Below are 24,402 nucleotides of genomic sequence, written 5' to 3'. Positions count from 1 at the left end.
GGTCATGAAGTTAAAGAACGGTCATGAAGTGAAGAATGGTCATGAAGTGAAGAATGGTCATGAAGTGAAGAATGGCCGCGAAGTGAAGGATGGTCATGAAGTGAAGAATGGTCATGAAGTGAAGGACGGTCATGAAGTGAAGGATGGTCATGAAGTGAAGGACGGTCATGAAGTGAAGAATGGTCATGAAGTGAAGAATGGTCGCGAAGTGAAGGATGGTCATGAAGTGAAGAATGGTCATGAAGTGAAGGACGGTCATGAAGTGAAGGATGGTCATGAAGTGAAGGACGGTCATGAAGTGAAGAATGGTCATGAAGTGAAGGATGGTCATGAAGTGAAGGACGGTCATGAAGTGAAGAATGGTCATGAAGTGAAGAATGGTCGCAAAGTGAAGAATGATCGTGAAGTGAAGGACGGTCATGAAGTGAAGAATGGCCGCGAAGTGAAGAACGGTCACGAAGTGAAGAACGGTCATGAAGTGAAGAACGGTCATGAAGTGAAGAACGATCGCGAAGTGAAGGATGGTCATGAAGTGAAGAACGGTCATGAAGTGAAGAATGGTCAGAATGGGAATAATGGTTGCGAAGTGAAGGATGGTCATGAAGTGAAGAATGGTCGCGAAGTGAAGGATGGTCATGAAGTGAAGAACGGTCATGAAGTGAAGAATGGTCAGAATGGGAATAATGGTTGCGAAGTGAAGGATGGTCATGAAGTGAAGAATGGTCGCGAAGTGAAGGATGGTCATGAAGTGAAGAACGGTCATGAAGTGAAGAATGGTCAGAATGGGAATAATGGTTGCGAAGTGAAGGATGGTCATGAAGTGAAGAACGGTCATGAAGTGAAGAACGGCCGCGAAGTGAAGGATGGTCACAAGGTGGAGAATGGTCCGATGAGCGAGAGCGACGCGATGAGCGAGACTGCAGTTGAGCTGATGCATTGTTAAATGCAAAGCACCAATCATTCTCGGTTGCGGAATACACCTCTACGTTGCACCTCCTTCCCCTGTGGTTAATATACTTGCCATGTTCCTGCAATGCAGCAATTGCATCACTTGGTGTTGCAAAACGTACATAAGCTGTTCCAATACACTTCCCTTCTTCATCCTTGATTAAAATCACGCAATCCACTCTCAACTTATTAAATAATAAATAAACATCATCTTCATCTACATTTGATGGGAGTGCACAGACCTGGACAAACAAATTATCTGCAACATCAAGGGGCAAAGAGGAGCTTTCACAAGTTAATTTAGTTTCTTGCTCATCCAACAATTCCAAATCTTTTAATGTATTTGAATTTTTACAATTATTTCTGGAATTTTCACTGCTCTCCTCATTGTTGCTTCACAAACTTCTGTCATAATCCAGGTTCATACCCCTAGAAATTGTGTTTTCTACCTTCCTGTTACATTCCTTCCCTTTTGGTGCAGCATCCTGCACACAATTTTCTCTTGAGGTGCTAGCCTTGCTCATTCTGTTATGATGTTTCTTCTGGACATCTTTACCCACCATGTTACAATCTGAAGGCAATGCAGGTGCCTGAGAGAATGTACCCTCCATGCAAGGCTTCTCCGTTTCTGTTCCTTTGAAATCTTTTGGAATACTTGACTCGAGGGAAAGTTTCAAGTTTAAATTTGCAGGCTTTTTCAGAGCATGTGGGTTGGCGGACATACTACTAATTAAATCACATTTAGCACTTTTTAACTCAAGAGATGGGGAATTCATTGCAGAATAACATTTTTCAAGATTAATTACATTTCGTCTACTTGTTACAAGACTTCCCTGGTGAAGGACATTATCGGCAGAAGCTTCCACATAATTTTCTCTAACATCATTCCAAATCCCTCTATCACCAGGTGAGGACAATCTTTCAATGTTTTTTGACCATGCCAATGTCAATCCAGGCAAAATAGAACTAACACCCTCCACTCCAGTATAATCAAGTCTTTTAGAACTTGCATTCAAGTCCTGATCCTTGGAGCCAGCTGTTGTGTAATTCCCGTGCTGCACTGTTCCCAGAGGGAAAATTTCCTGCAGCTTGGGCCTCTGTAGCAGCATCCTCTGTGGGTTTGGCACCTGTTCTCGATTTCCCAGTGGGGATCTAGAGCATGGAAGTGTAGACCGGATGTCATTTCTTGGTAAAAACAAACATTGGTCCGGAGTTATCTGTATCTTCCAATTGTCCAAGACGCAAATTATTCTCACCAGAAAAATCATCATTAAGGGAAATGGCTGGAAGTATCCTTGAGTCATCTTCGTCATCACTCAAGGTTGTCCTCATCTTCACCAAACCTCTCTCAGAACTTGAATGACTAAATTTGATAGCACTCAGCATTTCTGACTTACTGCTAAACAGCAGTCGGATCCTCGATGACATTATTGTGCCTCCGGTGCGCAGCATGGCACGGTGAGCATCATCATCGCTCTCAAAAGCGATGTATGCCTCTCCAAGCTTCCCTCCAATTATGTGCACTCCTCCGGTGGGGATAGCAAGACCCGTAAAGAAGTGGCGGATATCCATTGGCCCTGCCACATCGGGCAGTCCCTCCATGCAAATGACCACCACCATGGTAGAGCACTCCGTCGATACTGGATTGTACACATGCGCACCCAAAAACACATGCACACACGAGCAAACACAGATGGGGGAGAGGGACACAAGGAGAGAAGAAAGTTGCATGAGGTGTTCCATAACAGGTTATTAGCATTAATATCTGCAGCCATGAAGCCTGGGAAAGGGGGAAAAAACAAAAAGGAATTATAACCGAACCAATTGCTGCAAAAGGCAGTCAACAGCAAAAGGACATCACTACCATATGATAAGTGATCTTTGTACAAGTGTAAGACTTTATCGTAACTTGGGCCATTTTCACTTCAACTACAAAAAACTAGCACAAATATGGACTACTTTTTCTTCCTTTTTACGTTGTAGCCCATAGGGCAATGCCATCTGGAACAGCGTTTGTCTGTTCGTCAGGTGTATGTATGTATTTATTGTCGTGTTCCCGGGGATTAAGATCTTCCAATGTAATGGGTAGCCAATCGAGCTTAACACTCCGAGGCGTTCAATCCAACTATTGCGGAGTTAATACGCGAGGGGGGTGAGGCAGCAAAGGGTAGCGAAGCTCTTACCTGCACGGACCCCAATGGACGTCTTCGACCCTGGTAATCAACTCGACCCGACACGGAATTATGTACAATAAAACAAACACAATGTACAATAAAAAGATTTAATAAAATAAATGCCAGCAAATAAGAAAATGCACGATAAAACTAAGATTCCTAATCGAGGGACCCTCCACCTGGACTCATAAAACAACACGAGGGGAACAATAACTGAAAGTAAAAATGTGTGTTTGTTTACTTAGCTCTGGTCCCCTTGATTGTCCGGGATCGTCACAGGCCCCCACGTCCTTGCACGGGAAAACACAAGCCCGGATGTGAAGTCCATGCACGGGAAACAGGTCTTGGCGCGCAGTTCGTTCCTCCAGCCGCCGAGCGCGAAGTGAGCAGGCCGCGCCCCTCCACTCGCCGTCTGCTCCACACAGCACCGCGGTCTCTCAGCACGGACAGCCGCCGCACCGTCAGCACCAACGAGCCAGGGAAAGGAAAATGTGGACGCTCAAACCGATCACCCAGACCAAAAAGCGCAAATATCCAACTGCACGACACCAATGTCCCTGTCCCAACGCAAGAGCAGGAAAAATGTGACTGTGCCTTCAATAGGAACCCAGCGCAAGAAGAGAATATCTGTGACCGTTCGCTTTCAATGTCCCTGGAGCAAGAGCTGTAATTTCGACTGCTCGTGATGACGGCCCCAACGCAAGAGAGAAAATGTCGGGGACACCGTTCTTTTGTTCCCGAGTCCATCTCCTCACTCTTTGGCCGTCCTGACCAATCGTTATTCGGGGCGTGGCTTCATGCCCCTCTTGTGCCCTGGTGATGGCTCGGCTGGCGGAACCCGCGGTAGTTTTCAATGTCTTTGTTCCGGTTACTTATTTAATGTTTGTTTTAGGTGTGGGGTGCATGGCGGGTGTGGTGTGTGTCATAGGGAACAGAGGAGAAATTACAGAGGCCATTTGCATACAGGTGATTTACCCTTAATCCCTAACTAATTAACATAACCCCTCCCCTCGTCATGGGCACAAAGATACACTCTTACACGACATCCGGTCTAACGGGTCCCTACTTAGGTACAGGGGGGGTCTTCTTCTTCATCACGACATTCGAAGCACACCACCCTACACAATCCTACCTGGTCCTAAGGTATTGCATTGCCTACCCCCCATAAACGTAACAGTACATATGTCCCTTCTGCTGGCATTTTGTGGGTTTATTTCTTTTAAAATAAGTTTTCTATACAACTGTTGGTCTGATTGACACGAAATGTTCACTATATGAGCACCTCTACTGCATAACTTTTTCATGATAATTATGACATCATATGTCACATGGTACGGGTACCATCTTGGAAAAACAGAAAAGCTTTGCACCACAGGGCAATGCCAGCTGGATTAGTGTTTGGCTGTCCGTCCGGTGTATGCATGTATGTCCTTCACAAACATACACCAATCAGAGCTGAGGAACTGTTCACATGACAGGGGGACAGCAGATCCTCCACTCAGCAGATACAAACAAGCCTGGCAACACCGTTGTTTGACTATCGGTCTTGTTTTCTTTAAACCAACAGCTTGGTTGATATAAGAGAATACTGTATCTACATATACAAATCCGAAAAGGGGCCAGGTACAAGTTGCAATGAAATTACATTTAAAAAAGGGAGGAACGTTAGGGGGACATAAAAGTAATATGGAAGGAAGGAAATGCAATAAACATATGGCAGGAAGAGAAGTATAAATATTTAACATTTTGAGTATGTGCAGAATTTATCATTAGTCCTTGAAATTTATCATTAGTCCATTGGTATCAACATACAAAGAAGAAAAATGAGAACGGTAGTTCAATCTACGATATGCTGCCACACACTTTATTACATCATTATACATACTCGTACCAAGTTTGATTTAAATCCTTTAATCTGTTCGCAAGTATCACAGTTTTATCTGGCATGAACTGTGACTTTTGATGCTGAAATCTAATCAGCTCATCTTTGCATCATAATATATACTTATACCAAGTTTGGTCAAAATCACATCACTGGTTCACAAGTTAGTGCAGTAACAGAATTTTTATCATACGAAACCTCTGACCTTTGACCTCATAATGTAATCTGTTTGTCTTTACTTCAATCATCATACATACGTGCACCAAGTTTGACTTAGTTTTACCTGGCATGACCTTTGATGCTGAAATATAATAAGTTAATCTTGCATCATAATACATGTATACTTATATCAAATTGATCCACTGTTATGATTCATCCAGTCAAATTAAATCAGTAAAAGTTTGAAAATGAAAAAGCTGGACTTACAAGTCAGTGGAGCTGACATTTCTGCGAGAATCCTCTCGCCTTGTTCATGGCAGATGTTGAAGTGAAGAAGATGCTTGACAATAGTCATGTGACCTCAACCGTTGGTAGGGTGAATTGGGCTGTTGACCAATCTGGGCATCCCATGATGATTGCAGACGACGTGGGAGAGATGTAATAGCCTTGTCCCACATCCGTGACAGAATAAATCGCAAACCTCCCCTTTTGTTGAGCAATGGTGATTCAACTCTTTCCCAAATGGATTCCTTTACACCATGAGCAAACCACTTTTTTATGCCTCCCCCAATGAAGTCGCTGGGGGCGTTATGCTTACAGGTTGTCCGTCCGGCTGTCCGTCCGGCCGTCCGTCCGTCCGTCGTCCGTGGTAGGTTTTCGTTGCTGCGATAACTTGAGAACGGCTGAAGGGATCTTAGTCAAACGTGGTGCATGTATGTATAATGAGGTACAGATGAACTGATTAGATTTTGGGGTGACAAGGTCAGATGCCAAAGGTCAGAGGTCATGTTAGCTAAAAAATCCTGTTACCACGATAATTTGTGAACTAGTGATGGGATTCCGACCAAATTTGGTACAGATATGTAGAATGATGTAATTATGAACTGATTAGATTTTGGGGTCAAGAGGTCAAAGGCCAAAGTCTGCAATATGTCTATAACTTGAGAATATATATGTGTATATATATATACTCAGAGGCAAAAGTTATTGTGACATGGAATTTTTTCATTGGTAATCTTGTGAATGAATTTTTGGATTTGAACCAGAGAAAGAGTGTGTTAAAATGGTCGAAGAAACGCAACCAAGCAGTTGTTGTTCGAATTGCACGAAATTTGCAAGAAGCATGACATATCCGAGAAAAATGGCCAGCAATGTTCACTTTAAAAGGCCAGACAACCAGACGCTTATCATTTCCACTCAATGCAGTCTTAAGAAGTGCAGAAGTCAGAAAAACACCTCTATTCATCGTTCTGGAACAAGTTCGACATGCCACGCCTCGGGGAAAATGACAGATGGAGAGCTATAGGTATGCTTCAGTCTGGTACCTCGCAGCGTGATGTTGCTCGTCGATTCAACATCCATAGAAACACCATTTGGCACAGCTTCACCGAGCTGACGGTAGGACACGTGTCTACAGGTGCACAGGTGAACGTTACATCAGGCCATGTGTAATGGAAGGGGATCATTTTGGAGGTGGGGGCATTATGATCTGGGGTGGGATAACAGCTGCAGCAAGAACGCCAATGATTCTGATTGAGGGGAACTTGAATGCTGTGAGGTACCGAGACGAGATTTTGCAAATGGCCGCTTTACCGTTTTTGCAACAGAACGGCCCTAGAGTGACGTTTCAACACGATAATGCCAGACCACACATTGCTCGAGTTGTACAGCAGTATCTTAATCAGAACAATGTTAATGTGTTACCCTGGCCTGCAAGATCCCCTGATTTGTCACCCATTGAACACGTCTGGGATGAAATGGAGCGACGTTTACGACGTCATCCGAATCCTCCAAAAACGCTGCAGGAACTCCACCAAATCCTTCCTCGGATATGGAATGATCTTCCCAAGGACTTTCATCGACGTTTAGTGGCCTCAATGAGGCGAAGGTGCCAGGCCTGCATCAATGCACAAGGTGGACACACTCGCTACTGACTGTGTGAACTTGCTTGTGAACCCCCTCTTGTGTTGTGGCTCATTTGCATATGCCAGGTGCACTGTTCTTATGGACTGTTGATCGTTACCATACCTTGAAACATTTGTCTTTCCATGTAATAACATTTCATTCGCGGCAGTAAAAGTTTAACACTGATTCTGTTTGTTGTTTGTGCGTCACAATAACTTTTGCCTTTGAGTATATTATATATATATTATATATATAATATATATATAATATATACAGTGGGGAGAACAAATATTTGATACACTGCCGATTTTGCAGGTTTTCCCACTTACAAAGCACGTAAAGGTCTGTAATTTTTATCATAGGTACACTTCAACTGTGGAAGACGGAATCTAAAACAAAAATCCTGAAAATCACATTGTATGATTTTTAAGTAATTAATTTGCATTTTATTGCATGAAATAAGTATTTGATCACCTACCAACCAGTAAGAATTCCGGCTCTCACAGACCTATTAGTTTTTTCTTTAAGAAGCCCTCCCATTCTCCACTCATTACCTGTATTAACTGCACCTGTTTGAACTCGTTATCTGCATAAAAGACGTCTCCAGACCGTCTCCGACCACAAAGACCGCAAAGACCGACCGCAAAGCCGTCTCCAGACCTGTCCACACTCAATCAGACTCCAACCTCTCCACAATGGGCAAGACCAGAGAGCTGTCTAAGGACATCATGGACAAATTTGTAGACTTGCACAAGGCTGGGATGGGCTACAGGACAATAGGCAAGCAGCTTGGTGAGAAGGCAACAACTGTTGGCGCAATTATTAGAAAATGGAAGAAGTTCAAGATGACAGTCAATCTCCCTCGGTCTGGGGCTCCATGCAAGATCTCACCTCGTGGAGCCTCAATGATCATGAGAAAGGTGAGGGATCAGCCCAGCACTACACGGCAGGACCTGGTCAATGACCTGAAGAGAGCTGGGACCACAGTATCAAAGAAAACCATAAGTAACACACTACGCCGTCATGGATTAAAATCCTGCAGCGCACGCAAGGTCCCTCTGCTCAAGCCAGCGCATGTCCAGGCCCGTCTGAAGTTTGCCAATGACCATCTGGATGATCCAGAGGAGGAATGGGAGAAGGTCATGTGGTCTGATGAGACCAAAATAGAGCTTTTTGGTTTAAACTCCACTCGCCGTGTTTGGAGGAAGAAGAAGGATGAGTACAACCCCAAGAACACCATCCCAACCGTGAAGCATGGAGGTGGAAACATCATTCTTTGGGGATGCTTTTCTGCAAAGGGGACAGGACGACTGCACCGTATTGAGGGGAGGATGGATGGGGCCATGTATCGCGAGATCTTGGCCAACAATCTCCTTCCCTCAATAAGAGCATTGAAGATGGGGCGTGGCCGGGTCTTCCAGCATGACAACGACCCGAAACACACAGCCAGGGCAACTAAGGAGTGGCTCCATACGAAGCATCTCAAGGTCCTGGAGTGGCCTAGCCAGTCTCCAGACCTGAACCCAATAGAAAATCTTTGGAGGGAGCTGAAAGTCTGTGTTGCACAGCGACAGCCCCGAAACCTGAAGGATCTGGTGAAGATCTGTATGGAGGAGTGGGCCAAAATCCCTGCTGCAGTGTGTGCAAACCTGGTTAAGAACTACAGGAAACGTCTGATCTCTGTAATTGCAAACAAAGGTTTCTGTACCAAATATTAAGTTCTGTTTTTCTGATGTATCAAATACTTATTTCATGCAATAAAATGCAAATTAATTACTTAAAAATCATACAATGTGATTTTCAGGATTTTTGTTTTAGATTCCGTCTTCCACAGTTGAAGTGTACCTATGATAAAAATTACAGACCTTGTCGTGCTTTGTAAGTGGGAAAACCTGCAAAATCGGCAGTGTATCAAATACTTGTTCTCCCCACTGTATATAATATATATATATATATAATATATATATATATATATAATATATATATATATATATATATATATATATATAATATATATATATATATATATATATATATATATAATACATATATAATATACTGTATATATATATATATATATATATATATATTTATATATATATATATAAATTATATTATATATATATATATATATATATATATATATATATATAATATAATATAATATAATATTATATATATATATATATATATATATATATATATATATATATATATATATATATATATATATATATATATATACATATACATATATCTGTGCAGTGTCTGTCCTGTCCTGTGTTGTGTTGTCACTGAACTACTTTCTCAAACTTTTGTGAAATCGTACCAAACTTCTGGTATGCACATATCCCTCCCGTCGGTATGTCCTAAGGGTATTTTCTTTGAAAAAATTTCCAATTACTGTATTATTATTTATTTTTTGGGGAATTTTTTTTGAGAAAAAAAATTTTTTCAACTTCAATTGTTTATAAAAGGTAATATCACGTATATCACAAATACGTTTGTGCAAAATAATTGTTTGAATTATGATTGGTGTAAACCATGACAAAACGGCAACTCGGGTACAGTCATTTATCTGTATGTCTACATATCTGGGCAGTGTCTGTGTTGTCACTTAACTACTACCTCAAACTTTTGTTTCCGTGGTTGTGAAGTGTTTTTAATAACGTGGTGGTGGTTTTGAATCACGTGGTGGTGAGGTATTTTGAATTATGTGGTGGTGAGGTGTTTTTAAATCACGTGCTGGTGAGGTATTTATAATTACGTGGTGGTGAGGTGTTTTGAATTACGTGGTGGTGAGGGGTTTTGAATTACTTGGTGGTGAGGTGTTTTGAATTACGTGGTGGTGAGGTGTTTTGAATTATGTGGTGGTGAGGTGCTTTGAATGACATGAGGGTGAGGTGTTTGGAATTACATGGGGGTGAGGTGTTTTCAATAATTATGTGGTGGTGAGGTGTTTTGAATTTGGTGGGGGTGAGGTGTTTTAAATTACGTGGGGGTGAGGTGTTTTAAATTACTTGGTGGTGAGGTCCTTTTTTTTTTTTTTTTTTTTTTTGGTATACAAGATCGAGGCTCGTGAAAAAGCTAACATTAATCACACAGAAAGACAAACCGACACATAAAACATATAACATGGGGAGCGGAAGACAAGATGGGGAGAGAGGGGGAAGGACACAAACACAACATTTGAGCGCAGGGACCGAGAGACATCGAGACATCGAGAAATCTGTGGGAGGGAGAGGGCTTTGGGAGGGGGGGAGGCATGGGAAGGGGAGGGTGGGAGAGGTATAAAACATATGGACACTGCCAGGACTTCCAGGAAAGAAGTTGGAATTTCAAACAAGGTGGATCTGGGGTGAATTAGTAGGGGTAGAAAAGATCAAGGTTTTGGATTGGGGAAGATAAGAGATGGTGGTGAACAGCTGTTTTAAAGACCTGGAGGGAGGAGTGGGATTGAATGGAATGTGGGAGTTTGTTCCAGAGGCGGGAGAAAAGAGGAATGAAAGAGCGAAGGTGAGCAGCGAGCCGGGATTTCGGCAGTTTAACCATCAGAGTGTTGCTGGCAGATCTTGTGCGACCTGTAGGAATATTTGGGGGACAAAGCACATAGAGAGCTGGGGGAGCAAGGCCGGAGAGGAGTCGGTAGAAGACAGAAAGACCACCTACCTGCCTGCGGTGAGTGAGTGAAAGGCCCTCGGAGATAGCTTCATCACGGGAGATTCCAATGATTCTGAAAGCTTTGGTTTCAACAGCGTGAAGCCGAGCTAGGTGTGAGGCAGGAGAACCGGCCCAAAGGGGAGAACAGTATTCCATTGAGCTGCGGATGAAAGCCTTGTATGTGGTGAGGAGCTCAGGTGTGCCTAGGAAGGACTTCGCACGACGGAGGATGCCCAGTCGGCCACTGGCTTTGGAGGCCAGCTTGGAAATGTGGTTTTCCCAAGAAAGATCATGGCAGATAGTGAGACCCAAAAGCTTGAGTGACAGAACTTCTTGGAGAGGATTGTTGAGAAAGTAGATGGGAGGGTTGTCCAGCCGATCTTTTTGGAGAGACATAGTAAGAGTGTGAGATTTGTCAGGATTGAAAGACATGTTCCACTTGTTTGACCAGTCTGTGATTTTGTCCAGGTCTTCAGAGAGTGAGGAGGCTGCAGACTGCCGATCTGAGGGAAGAGGAATGGAGCGGCAGAGAGTGGTCATCAGCAAAGAGATAGAGAGGATTTTCCAGAGAGTTGGAGAGATCATTGATAAAGACCAGAAAAAGCACAGGGCCTAGAACACTGCCTTGGGGAACTCCAGCCTGAACAGTAAGGGGAGATGAGAGAATTCCATTCAGGGCCACATGTTGACTACGACCAGAGAGGAAGTCCGGAAGCCATGCATGGAGATTTCCATGGATACCATAGGAGGGGAGTTTGGTGAGCAGGGCTGGGTGCCAGACCGTATCGAAGGCACGTGATATGTCAAGGGAGACAGCTCTGATTTCCTGTTTGGCATTGATGACCTCCATCCATTGTTGAGACAGCAGAAGCAGCATGTCAAGAGTAGAATGACCTGGTCTGAACCCAAATTGATGATCGGAGATCAAGCCATTGGAGAAGAGGAAGGATTTGATATCCGAAGCAATGATGGATTCCATGACTTTGCTGATAATTGGGAGCAGGCTGATTGGTCTGTAGCTGCAAGGATCTGTTTTTGCACCTTTTTTGTGCAAAGCGGTAATGTTTGCTGATTTCCAGGATGCTGGCAGATGACCTTGAGCAAAAGAGAGGGTGAAAAGAACAGAGAGAGGGTGAGATAGAGCGGCAGAGCAGGATTTTCGGACCCATGGGATGATGCCGTCTGGTCCAGAGTGCAGAATCAGAGTCGAGGTTTGACAAAACCTCCTTCACCTTGTCAGGAGAGGACACAGAGTGCAGGAGCAGTTGGGTTCGACTGGGTAAGGTGGGAACAGAGAGAGATGGGTTTGGGACACAAGATTTTGAGGCAAACACAGAGTTGAGGCATTCGGGTTTGTAACGTGCGGTGTCAACTGTGTAGCCATTTGAGGTAAGGGAGGAGATGGAGGAGGAACAAACACCAGAAACGGATTTGACCAGACGCCACCAGGATTTGGAGGAAGGAGACAGGTTTGAGAGTTCATTCTCGAGTGTGGAGAGATAGTACTTCCTGGCACTCCTGAGGGTAGACACACACTTGTTCCGAGCTTGGTGGAAGGAACTGAGATTGCCTTTTTTTTTTTTTGGATACAAAGTCGAGGCTTGTGAAAGGGCTAACATTTATCAAACAAACAAGTCAAACAAACAAGCAAACAAAGTTTATAAAAAGGGGAGCGGTCGACAAGATGGGGAGAGAAGGGGAGGAAGCACACAAACACAACATTTGAGAGCAGGGACATCGGGAGATGTGTGGGAGGGAGAGGGCCTGGGGGGAGGCAGGATAGGTATAAAACGCAAGGATATCAAGGACTTCCAGGAAAGAAGTCGGCACCTCAAAAAAGTGGCTTTGGGGTGAAATTAGCGGGGGTAGAAGAGATCAAGGTTTTGGATTGGGGAAGATAAGAGATGGTGGTGAACAGCCGTTTTAAAGATCTGGAGGGAGGAGTGGGATTGAAGAGCGTGAGGGAGTTTGTTCCAGAGGCGGGAGAAAAGAGGAATGAAGGAGTGAAGGTGAGCAGAAAGTCTTGATTTTGGCAGTTTAACCATAAGAGGGTTGCAGGCAGATCTTGTGCGACCTGTAGGAATATTTGGGGGACAGAGCCCAGAGAGAGCTGGGGGAGCAAGGCCAGAGAGGAGTCGGTAGAAGACGGAAAGACCACCAACCTGCCTGCGGTGAGTAAGTGAAAGGCCCTCGGAGATAGCGTCATTGCGGGAGATTCCAATGATTCTGAAAGCTTTGGTTTCAACAGCGTGAAGACAAGCTAGGTGTGAGGCAGGAGCACCAGCCCAGAGGGGAGAGCAGTACTCCATTGAGCTGCGAATGAAAGCCTTGTATGTGGTGAGGAGCTCAGGTGTGCCAAGGAAGGACTTCGCACGACGGAGGATGCTCAGTCGGCGACTGGCTTTGGAGGCCAGCTTGGAAATGTGGTTTTCCCAGGAAAGATCATGGCAAATAGTGAGACCCAAAAGCTTGAGTGACAGAACTTCTTGGAGAGGATTATTCAGAAAGTAGATGGGAGGGTTGTCCAGTCGGTCTTTTTGGAGAGACATCGTAAGAGTGTGAGATTTGTCAAGATTGAAAGACATGTTCCACTTGTTTGCCCAGTCTGTGATTTTGTCCAGGTCACCAGAGAGTGAGCAGGCTCCAGACTGCCGATTTGAGGGAAGAGGAATGGAGCGGCAGAGAGTGGAGTCATCAGCAAAGAGATAGAGAGGATTTTCAAGAGAGTCAGAGAGATCATTGATGAAGACCAGAAAAAGCACAGGGCCCAGAACACTGCCTTGGGGAACTCCAGCCTGAACAGGAAGAGGAGATGAGAGAAACCCATTCAGGGCCACACGTTGACTACGATTAGCCTTCAGTTGGAATTGTATACTGAATCGAGGCTCGTGAAAGAGCTGACATTTACTTCACAAACAAAATATATAAAAAGAGGGAGCGGAAGACAAGAGAAGGGGAAGCACACAAACACTTGAGAGCACACAACATTTAAGAGCAGGGAGATGTGTGGGAGGGAGAGGGCTTGGGGTGAGGAGGCATGGGAAGGGGGGGGGGGGGGTTGGAGAAGTACAAAACACAAGGACACCAAGGACTTCCAGGACAGAAGTTGGTATTTCAAAAAAGTGGAATTGGGGTGAAATTAGCGGGGATAGAAAAGATCAAGGTTTTGGATGGGGGAAGATAAGAGATGGTGGTGAACAGCTGTTTTAAAGACCTGGAGGGTGGAGTGGGATTGAAGAGAGTGAGGGAGTTTGTTCCAGAGGCGGGAGAAAAGAGGAATTGAAGGAGTGAAGGTGAGCAGACAGTCTTGATTTTGGCAGTTTAACCATAAGAGGGTTGCAGGCAGATCTTGTGCGACCTGTAGGAATATTTGCGGGACAGAGCCCAGAGAGAGCTGGGGGGGCAAGGCCAGAGAGGAGTCGGTAGAAGACGGAAAGGCCACCAACCTGCCTGCGGTGAGTGAGTGAGAGGCCCTTGGAGTTAGCTTAATCGCCGGAGATTCCAATGATTCTGAATGCTTTGGTTTCAACAGCATGAAGACGAGCTAGGTGTGAGGCAGGAGCACCAGCCCAGAGGGGAGAGCAGTATTCCATTGAGCTGCAGATGAAAGATCATGGCAGATAGTGAGACCCAAAAGCTTGAGTGACAGAAGTTCTTGGAGAGGATTATTCAGAAAGTGGATGGGAGGGTTGTCCAGTCGGTCTTTTCAGAGAGACATCGTAAGAGATTAGCCTTCCAAGAGGCAAGGCAAGTTGTTTCAGGGCAACTGCCTCACCACAAGATTCAGTGTACCATGGACGGGAGGAAGGGTAAGACAACTGAAGACGAGATGGGATAAATCTGTGCATGAGAGAGAGCAGTTTGCTTTGGAAGAATTCCCAGGAAAAATTGATGTCAGAGGCAGTGGAGATGGGAGGCCAGTCCAGATGTTTGATGGCTGCTTGAAGACCGTCCCAGTCGGTCTGAGTGAAATGCCAGGCTCGTCGACGCTGAGGAGGCTCTCTGAGAATGGCCAGAGAGATGTCCACTTTAACAAACACATGATCAGAAGAACCGATTGGAGCAGAAGAAGAGCAGCAGACATTAGCAGGGAAGTTTGTCATAACCAAGTCTGGAAGAGAAGATACTCCATTGGCTGAGATCCGGGTCGGGAAATTGACAGATTGTGTCAATCCCAGTAAGTCACAGAAGTCCTTTGCTGAGGTGCCATGACTGGTGAGAGAGGAACCCACACCCAACCAGCTGGCACGATGACAGTTGATGTCACCACATATGAGGAAGAGAGAGTTGGGATGAGTGGATCGAAGTTGGTCCATGTTGTCAGACAGTGAAATGTAAATGGAGTCATCAATGTTTGGAGGACGGTACAGAACACATATGAACAAAAGGTGGGAGTGGAGAGGAAGCCGTAGCCAGAGGTACTCCTGGGGGTGAGGTGGAGAGAGGGCAGTGCAAGGAGAGTGAGGAAGAGTTTTTTTTATAAAGATAGCCACCCCACCACCAGGACGACGCTCAGGTCTATCATACCGGAGGAGGGAGTAAACAGGAAGAGATATTAAGGAATCAGAGACATCTTGAAGGAGGAAAGTTTCTGTTAAGTAGATCAAGTCTGGATTGTCAGAAGCAACCTGTATGGAGAGATCAGTCAGGTTTGAGCGAAGGCCCCGGATGTTTGAGGTCCATCCCGTTAATGAAGAGAGAGGGGGAGCAACGGGTACAGGACAGGGGAGGGGAGGGGTAGGGTAAGATGAAGGATGAGAGGGGGAGGTAGGGAGAGCAGTTGATAGCGTGTCAGAGATTACAGAAGAGTTACAAGAAAGGGAAGGATGAGGAGGACGAAAGGTTTGATGGTAAAGGGATGAAGCACAGTGAGGGGTTGTTTGAGGGGGGGCAGAGGAAAGTAGAAGGTTGGGGGAGGTGGAGGTATGAGATGGAAGGGAGACGAAGTGGGGAGGAGCCAGCTTTGAGGAGGAGGGGGGAGGAGGGAGAATTGGAGAGGAATGGTATGGGGGGAGATTTGAATGGGAGGGGTTGGGGGGAGTTTAGGAGTGGAGGGGCAAGGGGGGAGTTTAGGAGTGTAGGGGCAAGGGGGGGCTAATTGGAGGGGAGGGGCAAGGGGGGAGTTTAGGAGGGGAAGGAAAAGGGGGGAGTTTAGGAGTGGAGGGGCAAGGGGGGAGTTTCGGAGTGGAGGGGGAAGGGGGGGATTTGGAGGGGAGGGGCAAGAGGGGAGCTTAGAAAGTGGATGATTAATGAAAGACGAACATTGATAACAAATTGGGTTTATTGTGATTTTCAAGTTGGCAATCCGATTAAGAACGATGGAGGAGGGATGGAATGAATGTGAATTTAGAACATGTAGTGAGGGAGACGTATAAGAGATTGAATTTTTTTTTTTTTGAAGTGGAATGAGTTGGAGAGGAAATTGAAAAAAGCCTTCTAAATAGGAAGAAAAACAGCGTGTTGTAATATACCACTGAATAAAACACTGAAGGGGAAAGTTTAAACATATTTAAATAATATTCAAACAGAACCGTGAGCAATATTATATGCACAAAATACCAACGGGGGGAGGGCCGAGAGGGACAACCACGAGTCAGGTGAACAGGGCAAAAGGTGGATGGCAAGGAGATAATGGGGGCGGGGCGAACAACACACCTGGCCAGAAGTACAGGTTGAGACAACAGCACATGTGGAGAAAGGAAAATAAAGGTTTGTTTTGTTTTGGGGGGGGGGGGGGTGGGGATTTACAACGTTAGACAAAGAGTATTATGTTCTAATTTCTAACTAATTTTCGGTATTTGAAGTAGTGATAAATGTAGGGGTGTACTTACTTTTTCCACATGCGAAATTTGCATTTATGTTTATTTAAATGATACAATGGACTACAAAATGTAAATGTTTCATGATATTTGTTATATTATATCACCTTTATCTATCAATATTGTTGAAATGAAGATCCAATAGCTGTACGTTGAAATATGTTGAAAAAGTCAAAACTTTACATGGGGTGTACTTACTTTTTCACGTGACTGTTTATCTGTGCAGTGTCTGTGTTGTCCTGTCACTGAACTACTTCCTCAAACTTTTGTGAAATCCTACCAAACTTCTGGTATGCACCGACCTCTCCCGTCGGTATGTCCTAAGAGTATGCTTTTGGAAAAAAATTACAATTGTTTTTTTTTTTTTGCCAATTTGTTTTGGGAAATTTTTGTTTTTTTGCAACTTAAGTTTTCAACTTCAATTGTTTTTAAAATGTAATATCACGTATATTACAAATACATTTGTGCATTATGATTGTTTGAATTATGATTGGTGTAAACCATGACAAAACAGCAACTCAGGTGCAGTCATTTATCTATATATGGGCATGTCCACAGTATTGAGTTATAACTATCACGTTCTAATTATATATCAATCATTCAAGTCATCCTTATTACCTATCTAAGAATCCTTATCGGAATACAATCCATGTTACTCCATGAGATAATGTCAACAGTTTTAAGCCGAGGATCGAGCTTAAAGAGGTTTTTTTTTCTAATTAAACTTTATTAATATATTTATTTCCTCACAAAATCGTGACCTAACTAAATGCAAATTGAAGGAATGAAAATCAGAAGTAAATATGGTTAACTTTCAACATTATATAATATTTTTAAAATGTGCGATGGTGGTTTTCATATGGCAGATTCAAAATATTGCATTGCATGTACTTGGCAAGAATTTTCAGTGGATTTGAAACTGTCGGTAACGAACCCCCCACTGTCGGTCAAACAGGTGGTCTAACTTATAAGTCCATTCCATGCTTTTGTTCAACGTGTGAAAATCCCTCTGACATGTCTTAACATACCATTAGGTGCTGCAACGTAATGTTGGGCGACCAACTCCGTGACAATGACTCAGTAAAAAAATGCCAGAGTGCTGAAATATGCCGTGGTGACGTCGGTCAATGTCTGTTCGTTACTTTTGCAATCGAAAACAGCTGTGGGGTATTTACAACTGTTTTGATGACGACTGAAAGTCACGCTTCCTCCAATGACGTGAGGTGTTTGGATTACATGGTGGTGAGGTGTGCTAAATTACGTGGGGGTGAGGTATTTTAAATTACATGGGGGTGAGGTGTTTTGAATTACATGGTGGTGAGGTGTTTTAAATTACTTGTTGGTGAAGGTGTTTTGAATTACGTGGTGGTGAGGTGTAATCGTCCCAAACTTCCAGTCTGCACCTACCCCTCCCGTATGTATGTGCTGAGGGGTTCTTTTTGAATTTTATATATTTTTTCAACCTAAATCTTCAACCTAAATTGCTTATAAAAATGTAATATCACAAACACTACAAATAAATTTGTGCAAAATAATTGTTTGTATTATGATTGGTGTAAATCATGACAACACAGCAACTCAGGTACAGTCATTATCCTCAGCTAAAATAAGCCTGTTCCTCTAACGACCCGTGGTGAGGCGAGTGCAGCGAGCCGAGCCAAGCTAGTATATATATATTGTTACGGTTTTTAGAAGCTTCACTCGTAAATTTTAGTAAATGTTTCCCTTATAAATGTTCCCCTGTAAATATCCCCATCAATTGGCTTGTTAAAGATCGCACCCTAGTTAGTCCATGTACAACATGTAGCGAACCATAGGACCTCTCCGTAGTTATTTCATTATTATGTGTTTCAGTTAAGGATCTGTTCCCAATAGTTGAATCTGCATTGCATTAATCAAATAAGATAGGTCCCTTTCAATTCCCCCAATCGTCTCCGCAAAGTAACAGTCAGGCGACGTTCCCTGCTCCTTGCCTTGATGCGGTTGTTGGCCCCAAACCGCCATTAGCCATGCGGTCAAGCCGAGGAAGAAGGGGGCGGAGCCACCAGAACAAGGTGTGGCATGTCGTCGCATCGGCAGAGGTGGAGTCAGCGAGCCCTTTGCCGGCCAACCAGCGCCTAGGTGAGCCAACCGGTAGGCGCATCATCAGAGCCGGCGGCTTGATTCCAACACGCACAATAAAAGCGGCTGGGAGGGACTGCTTCAAGAGAGAGACGTGATCCGGCAGATGAGGGAGGTACCAGGCGAGCATACCGCTGGATCGTGAGACAGAAGAGTGGGTCCGTGACGGCGACAACAATACAGTAGTCAATTGACATTGTCCGACCGTGTGTGAAACCGAATACGTGAAGCTGCAGCTGGCTGTTCGCTTCCAGCCCGGAGCGTGGACCTGGAGCGGTCCTCCTTGCTGTGCCTCCACCCGAACCTTCCAGCCCTGCTGTCCCACTTGGACCCTTCTCCTTCGTCCAGTCATTCCTGCCTGCTATTCCTCGTTCGTGTAAGTCTGTTTGTCTGTCTGGGGCGTTGATAATATAAGACTGTTTAAGGCTACCCTGTGTATCTTCTTCTTCTTCTTCTTCTGTATATTACTTTCGTTTCTTGTTTGGTTCTTTGGTTTTGTACATAATTAATAAATGTCTGGTATTCCTTACTTTGGTTTCTTCTTTCCCCGATCGCTTTAGTCCCTTCTTCCCATTGAGTACCTGTGGCACGATTTGGCCAAACGCTCGGAGTCGGGTTAGTCCTTTATTTATGGCTCGAGCTGCGGATTGCTAAACCGCTCGGCAAATACCATCTTGTCCGTGGTTCGAGCGGTACTTGTCTCCCTGTTTTGCAGAGGGATTGGTAAAGGTATTCGGGAGAACACCTTGACCAAAACCACCTGACCAATTTCACCCCGCAAAAGAGCGTTATAAGTACCAGGACCAGAGACGGCCAGCTTAACAGGCCAAGGGGATTAACCCCCCCTTGCTAAGGGGAGTGCCGTCTCTGAGATCTGTAACAATATATATATATATGTGTATATATATATATATATATATATATATATATATATATATATATATATATTATATATATATATATATATATATATATATATATATATATATATATATATATATATATATATATATATATATATATATATATATATATATATATATATATATATACATATATATATATATATACATATATATACATATATATATATATATATATATACATATATATACATATATACATATATATATATATATATATATATATATACATATATATACATATATATATATATATATATATATATATATATATATATATATATATACACATATATATATATATATATATATATATATATATATATATATACAGTGGTACCTCGGCTTACGAGTGCCCCAACGTACGAGTTTTTCGGGATACGAGCCGTCGCTCGGGCGGTTTGTTGCTTTGGGATACGAGCCGAGATCCGATGTACGAGCTCAAAAAATTTATTTTTGAATTTTCCGGTTGTGGCTTCCGGTTCCGGTCACGTGGTTATCTTGCCGTGAAAGCATCTCTGCTTGGATATAAAACACGCAATCGTCGAAATACATTAGCGAGGAATCTCCTTGCTCCAGCCGGTGACGTCATCGGCGGGGATCCCCGCCAAAGCGTGTCGCGCGTGCGGGTATAATGAGCTACACCTGTGGATCACGTGACCACGGAAGCACGCCTCGCTTGAGAGGCATGGCTTTCGGTTTGCGTTTTGCTTTATAAGGCGCGATAAATGGGCTTTTGAGTGTTAGCGGTTCATGGCGTTGACGGTTCATGACGGTTCATGGCGTTGACGGTCAAAAACCCATTACATCAATTTTACCAGGCACTGTACAGTAAGTACAGTGGACACCAAATGCACGGTGGAAGGCTAGAAGTAGAAGATCGTCCAAGACAAGTGAGAATAAGCCATACTTTGGAGATGACGTCATTCGCTGGTCCGATAACCAAAGATGTGGTATAAAAAACCAGGTGAGCTAACAATGCAGCAATGAAGGAATTCGGCCAAGGCACCGGCACACAACGACCTACCTACATCGAAAGACTCAATGCCAATGGTGACAGAAGCCAAGACGGCCGGCTTAAACACCGCCGAAAGACCACGGTGTACCAACTTACGATGCAGAACATCTTGCACTTAATATGATGACAACAGGTGCCATCCTCTGACGTACCATTACAGGTACAGGTACAGTACACGTGAGCACAGAGCAAAAGTTCACTGAAACCGAGATTAAGAAAAAAGAAAAAACACCTCGTGGTCCGTGCTCGATATCCGAGTTTCAATCTTTTCAAACACATGATGCTCTCGGTCACGGTATCTCCTGCGAGCTGCTTCTCCTTCAACCACACAAACAACAACTTCTCCATATCTTCATGGATAGAGGTCCAGTTTATTTCTTTACATTCTCTTGTATTATGTACAGTATATACGAGGTCGTGCTTGTTTATACATTATTTGTTATTTATAAAGTACATTTTTGTTATTTAAAAGCACCTAACAAAAAAAATTGGTGTTTTTTTTTTGAGGCTGGAACGGATTAATAGCATTTCAATGCATTTGAATGGGAAAATTTGCTTTGACTTACGAGCGATTTGGCTTACGAGCTCCGTCACGGAACGGATTAAACTCGTAAGCCGAGGTACCACTGTATATATATATATATATATATTGTTGCGAATATGGAATTTGGCCTCCATATCCGCTTGTAAATATTCCCCTATTTCCCCAATACTCCCCAACTATCCCCAATCCCCCATTCCCTAGTCCCATTGTCTGTAAACAACACTCTGTAGAACCGACCTTCCCCTTTTTCCCCCATTAAATGTCGTGCCCAGGTCCACCGCATCACACGTAGACAACTTTCGGACATCTTGCTAGTTATTCTTAGTCTATGTCAGTTAAGGACTCGTTTCCATTAATTCCGACTCTTCGTTGCACCAGAATGTGATTATATGGCACCAGTAGTGAGTTTAGGACCTTCCCATGCCTCCTCCCGTCTTCTTCCCCAAACAACAACAACAACAACAACAACAACAACAACAACAACTACAACTACAACAACAATTACAACAACAACGACGCTGCGCGGGGGAGTGTGCGTCATCACACCGGCTCGGTTAGCCGCCATTGACAATGCGCTCCGGACCATGCGCTCCACGGGGTTACCACGAAGGGGCTCCTTGTCAGTCCCTCGTCAAGGGCGGAGCCGGTAACCCCCCCGCACGCACCCAATGAGAAGCGACGTGCCGACTCCATCTGGGGCGGAGCTAACGAGCCGAGGGCGTGTCACTCCCCGCCGGATATACGCAGCGACTGACCGGATGTGACGTCAGATGCGCCCCGAGCTTGAGCCTTGAGAAGACAAGAGAGCCACCTCCGAGCGCTGAGAGACCTCCTGCATCTTTTGGGCCGCGCTATCCTGTCCCTGAGCACAAGGTGCACCTTGTGCTGGCCATCAAATACCCGCTTTCCTTGCCATCAATCCCCGTGTGAGTCAGCCTTTTGTCCCGTTTATCTGTCGTCTGTTGGGGTTAATATAAGATTGTGTCTAAGTGCCTATCTTCCTTTGCTGTCCCTCTTGTAGTTGTAATCTAACCTTCCGAACGAATATAATCTCCTCCGGAGGTCTTGAGAACCGTATCCCTGGTGTCGTGTCATTTTAATCCCAGCCGTGTGTCTTTTCCTTCATTGATCTAGCGTAGCGCGATTAGTCAACGTTCGGGTATAATCGGGTAACTTGTGCAGACGTGGTCATACCAAAACCGCTCGGTAAACTAACATCCACCACCGCGTCTGTAACAATTGGTGTCGAGGAGTGGAATTCGAACCCGGGACTAAATTTATTAGGCCCAAATTTGTAACAATTAGAATCGATTCGGAGCGCGTTTCCCGCGCGAAATTATAACGGCGAAATTTGATTTTGTTATACGAAAATAAAAACCCGAATTTTGAAAGTCGCGCTATGGCGGATCAAGACAGCTGGGGTCTGGTAGGGGAGAGTGAGGCAGGGTCGGTCCAGGACCAAATTGAGGGACGGGAGGAGAGCGAAGCAGTGAGGGCGGCAGGGTCGCAAAATAGCGTTGTCATGCACGAGGTGGCCACGGCGTCCACGCCCGCGACCGTAGTGGCGCCACCGGTGGATTTGAACTTGTTTTTAATACAAATGAAGGCCCTTATGGCCCAGAATAGTGAGCGATTGGAGGGCCAAATAGGGGTAATGAGGGACGAAGCGAGGGCTCGGAGTGAGCAATTGGGGGCAATGGGAAACCAAATGGGGGTAATGAGGGACGAAGCGAGGGGTACCAGTGAGGGGTTAGACAATAATTTTAAGGGTTTAGACAAGAAATTTGGGAAATTGGACAATAGATTAGGGGAAATACAGGAGGGGTTAACGGGGGTAGAAAACAGAATGGCCGCTCAAGAGAATCAAATGGAAGGGATGCAAAAAGGGTTAGAGGGGTTAGAAAACACCATGGAAGGCAAATTGAGGGACATGAGGGACCAAGCGGAAAGGGAAGTTAACCAAATGGGGCAGCAGATAGAGGGGGTCAGAATGGGGGTAGAAACCAAACTGGATGCTCACAGGGAGGAAATGGAGCAGATGAGGGTGGCATCTGGGCAGGAGATGCAAGTGATGGGAGAGGAGATCAGAAGAGGAGTGAGTGAGGAGGTCGGAGGAGTGCGCGAGGAGGTGAGGCACTGTAAGGAGCACATGGAGAAGGAGGTGAGAAAGGGGACTGTAAAATTGCAAGGGGGCATAGAGGACCTGACGCAGGAGGTGGAGCAGCTGACGGAGGGACAAAAAGGACTAACGGAGCAGGTTCAAAGGAACACTGCGGTATTAGGAGGGTTAAAAGTGACACAGAAAGAACTAAAAAATGACTTGGTAGCGACGAAGAGGGAATGTCAGATGGTACGTGAGGGACTGATAACGAGGTTGGACGAGGTGATAGAGGTAATGGAGACGAAGGACCGGCAGGTGAGGATGCACATGGAAACGGTCAAGGTAGCCTTGGAGGACGAGCTTGAGGAGACGTACCGGGGAATAAAAGAGGTGAAGCACAAATTAGAAGAAGTGGAAGAAGGGATGAGCGAAATTAAGAAGCGACGGAGAGGGGATAAGAAAGAGATAAAAGAGGAGATAAAAGAATTGGTCCAAAGTCTGTGTTTGGATCGTGATGATGTGCTCATTAACCGGATGAGGGATTCGCAGGTGATAGAGGAGAAGCGAAGAGGAAGAGGACCCGGTGTAAGTGGTGACCAATATGGTCGTGCGTATGATGCGCCAGGTGATTTAAGAAGCTTGGGGGTCGAGATGGACCCGGGTGTTCGTGAGAGGCCGTTGGTGAAGTGTGCGACAGGTCTGGTGTGCGAAAAAGGAGGTGTGCAAGAAAGTCCGACTCTGGGGTGTGTGAGGAAAAAGTGCGTGCCAAGGAGTGAGGGTGCTGGCGAGAGTGAGTCGGTCGTAGCGCGTGTGCGAGGGAGCACATGGAAGCGTGCTGTGGTGAGTGTTACAGAGGGTGTGACGGGAGAGTGTGCGCGAGGAAGGTGTGTGACGGACAGGTGCATGGGGAAAGAGTGCGCTGTCAAAGGCAAGGAAGAATGCACACCTGTGGTGAGTGTTACAGAGGGTGTGACGGGAGAGTGTGCGCGAGGAAGGTGTGTGACGGACAGGTGCATGGGGAAAGAGTGCGCTGTCAAAGGCAAGGAAGAATGCACACCTGTGGTGAGTGTTACAGAGGGTGTGACGGGAGAGTGTGCGCGAGAAAGGTGTGTGACGGACAGGTGCATGGGGAAAGAGTGCGCTGTCAA

General features: G+C 44.8%; 1 protein-coding gene across 1 annotated transcript in view; it reads right to left on the bottom strand.

Annotated features, from left to right (window-relative positions):
- Positions 1–240: 240 nt before the first annotated feature.
- The window catches only part of LOC144893648 (uncharacterized), a 93,559-nt gene continuing 69,397 nt past the window's right edge, over positions 241–24,402 (bottom strand). Inside the window, exon 4 of the mRNA XM_078784584.1 lies at positions 241–2,588. Within this exon, the coding sequence (XP_078640710.1) occupies positions 2,128–2,588 (461 nt within the window). The 3' untranslated portion in view covers positions 241–2,127. The remainder of the gene's footprint in view (positions 2,589–24,402) is intronic.

The sequence above is a fragment of the Myxine glutinosa genome, chromosome 9, assembly GCF_964187855.1.
Source record: "Myxine glutinosa chromosome 9, kmMyxGlut1.1, whole genome shotgun sequence".
Taxonomy (NCBI): Eukaryota; Metazoa; Chordata; class Myxini; order Myxiniformes; family Myxinidae; genus Myxine; species Myxine glutinosa.
Note: the sequence above shows the minus strand (reverse complement) of the source record. Positions and strands in the feature narration are given on the sequence as shown.